General features: G+C 55.1%; 1 protein-coding gene across 1 annotated transcript in view; it reads right to left on the minus strand.

Annotated features, from left to right (window-relative positions):
• Window positions 1-1082, minus strand: part of BRSK1 (BR serine/threonine kinase 1) — a gene marked incomplete at both ends in the record, with an annotated part of 11881 nt that extends 10799 nt beyond the window's left edge. The window contains one exon of the mRNA XM_010852630.1: window positions 936-1082. Coding sequence (XP_010850932.1) covers window positions 936-1082 — 147 coding nt within the window. The remainder of the gene's footprint in view (window positions 1-935) is intronic.
• Window positions 1083-2180: the final 1098 nt, after the last annotated feature.

Raw genomic sequence — 2180 nt, forward strand, 5'->3', positions numbered from 1 at the left:
TATGTCCACTATGTACGTGTCCTCTAGCGTTTGTGTGTGTGTGGTGTGGTGTGGTGTGTTTGTGTGTGTGGTGTGGTGTGTGTGTGGTGTGGTTGTGTGTCCACTATGCACATGCGTCCTCTCATGTTTGTGTGTGTGTCTGTGTGTGTGTGTGTGGTGTGTGTGTCCACTATGCACGTGTCCTCTCGCGTTTGTGTGTGTGTGGTGTGGTGTGGTGTGTGTGTCTCTGTGTGTCTGGTGTGGTTTGTGTGTCCACTATGCATGTGTCCTCTCACGTTTGTGTGTGTGTGGTGTGATGTGTATGTGTGTCTCTGTGTGTCTGGTGTGGTGTGTGTGTCCACTATGCGCATGTCCTCTCGTGTTTATGTGTATGTGTGGTGTGGTATGTGTGTGTGTGGTGTGGCGTGGTGTATCTCTACTATGCACATGTATCCTCTCACGTTTGTGTGTCTGTGTGTGCATGTGGTATGTGTGTGTGTCTGGTGTGGTGTGTGTGCCCACTATGCATGCGTCCTCTCATGTTTGTGTGTGTGTGTGTGGTGTGGTGTGGCTGTCTACTATGCACATGTGTCCTGTCATGTTTGTGTGTGTGTCTGTGTGTGTGTGTGTGGGGGTGGGTGGGTGCTGTGGTGTGTGTCTGGTGTGGTGTGTGTGTGTGTGTGTGGTGTGGTGTGTGTCCACTATGCACATGCATACTCTCGCGTTTATGTGTGTGGTGTGGTGTGGTGTGGTGTGTGCATGTTGTGTGTGGTGTTTCCTCCTCCCCGTCTGGAGTGGCAGGTGGGCAGGACCCAGGATGGGGCTCAGCCAGCAACCCCGCTCCCAGCTGTCGCCTCGGGGACGGAGGGACGGGTCCTGGAAACCTGTCCCCATGACTGCCCCGGGGACTCTGTCCCCACCTCCCACCATCCCTCCATGCCCGTCCCCCAACTCACGCTGAGCCTTTTCTCAGGCTCCACTTCGATCATCCCCCGCAGCAGGCTCTGGCAGTCTGGAGGGATGAAGTGGGGCATGTGGAAGACGCCCCGTTTCACCTTCTCCAGCAGCTGGCGGAGGTTGTCATCGTCGAAGGGTAGAGCCCCCTGCGTGAGGAATGACGGGACCCCTTACACACAGAGCTCAGCATGTACCAGACAAGTGCCTAAGCGCTTCACATGCAGTGACACAGGCCTCGCCACAAGCCCTGGGAGAGGGGGAGCTGGGGCTGTCTCCACTTTACAGATGGGGAAACTGAGGCACGGAGGCATCCAGCCATTTGCACAAGACCACCTGGCTCTGAAGTGGCAGAGCAGTGATTTGGCAATGGGCAGTGTGTCCAGAACCTAAAAGGCTGGGGCTGGAGCTTGGAGCCTGTCCTTTAAAAACATGCTTCTCCCCAGGTTAGAGAGGGGTAGGTAATCATTCACTCAACAAAGACCGAGTCTCCATTACACGTCTGGGAGCCAGTGGTGAACAAAGCAAGCCCTTGACTGCCTGCAGCTCACACCCCAGAGTGGGAGAGGCTGGTGACGGAGCAAACAGCACTACAGTGACCGGGTGCCTGAGGTGACACTGGGCTGGACTAGGCAGACCAGACCGAGAGAGGGCTGTGGGAATCTGGGGGTGTAGCAAGTTGAGTGGTGTCCCCCCAGAATTCCTGTCTACCTGGAACCTCAGAATGTGACCCTGTTTACAATTACATCTCTGCAGATGTAATTCATTGAGGATCTGGAGGTGAACTCCTCCAGGCTTTCGGGATGGGGGCCCTAAATCCAGTGCCTGGAAGAGGTGAGGCGAGCATAGAGAGACACCCTTCAAGGACTTACACACACAATGACAACTCTGTTAACCTCCAGGGAGTAGACAGCCTCCCACTGGGAAATCTGACCTCATGGCAGGAGGGAGGGGGCCCTGGGGAGGCTTCCTGGAAGGGCGAAGACTGAGCTGAGAGCTACAAGAACTCTAGTGTTAACCAGGTGAGCAACAGGGCTCGCAGGGACAAGGCAGTAGGTGCAAAGGCCCTGTGGTCAGAGCTCATGTTCCCCAGTTTGGTTCTATTAACCCACTTGTTGTTCAGTCTCTGTCATGTCTGACTCTTTGCGACTCCATGGAGTGTAGTCCACCAGGCTCCTCTGTCCATGGGATTTCCCAGGCAAGAATACTGGAGTGGGTAGCCATTTCCTTCTCCAGGGGAATCTTCC

This window comes from Bison bison, unplaced genomic scaffold, assembly GCF_000754665.1.
Source record: "Bison bison bison isolate TAMUID 2011002044 unplaced genomic scaffold, Bison_UMD1.0 scf7180017852317, whole genome shotgun sequence".
Taxonomy (NCBI): Eukaryota; Metazoa; Chordata; class Mammalia; order Artiodactyla; family Bovidae; genus Bison; species Bison bison.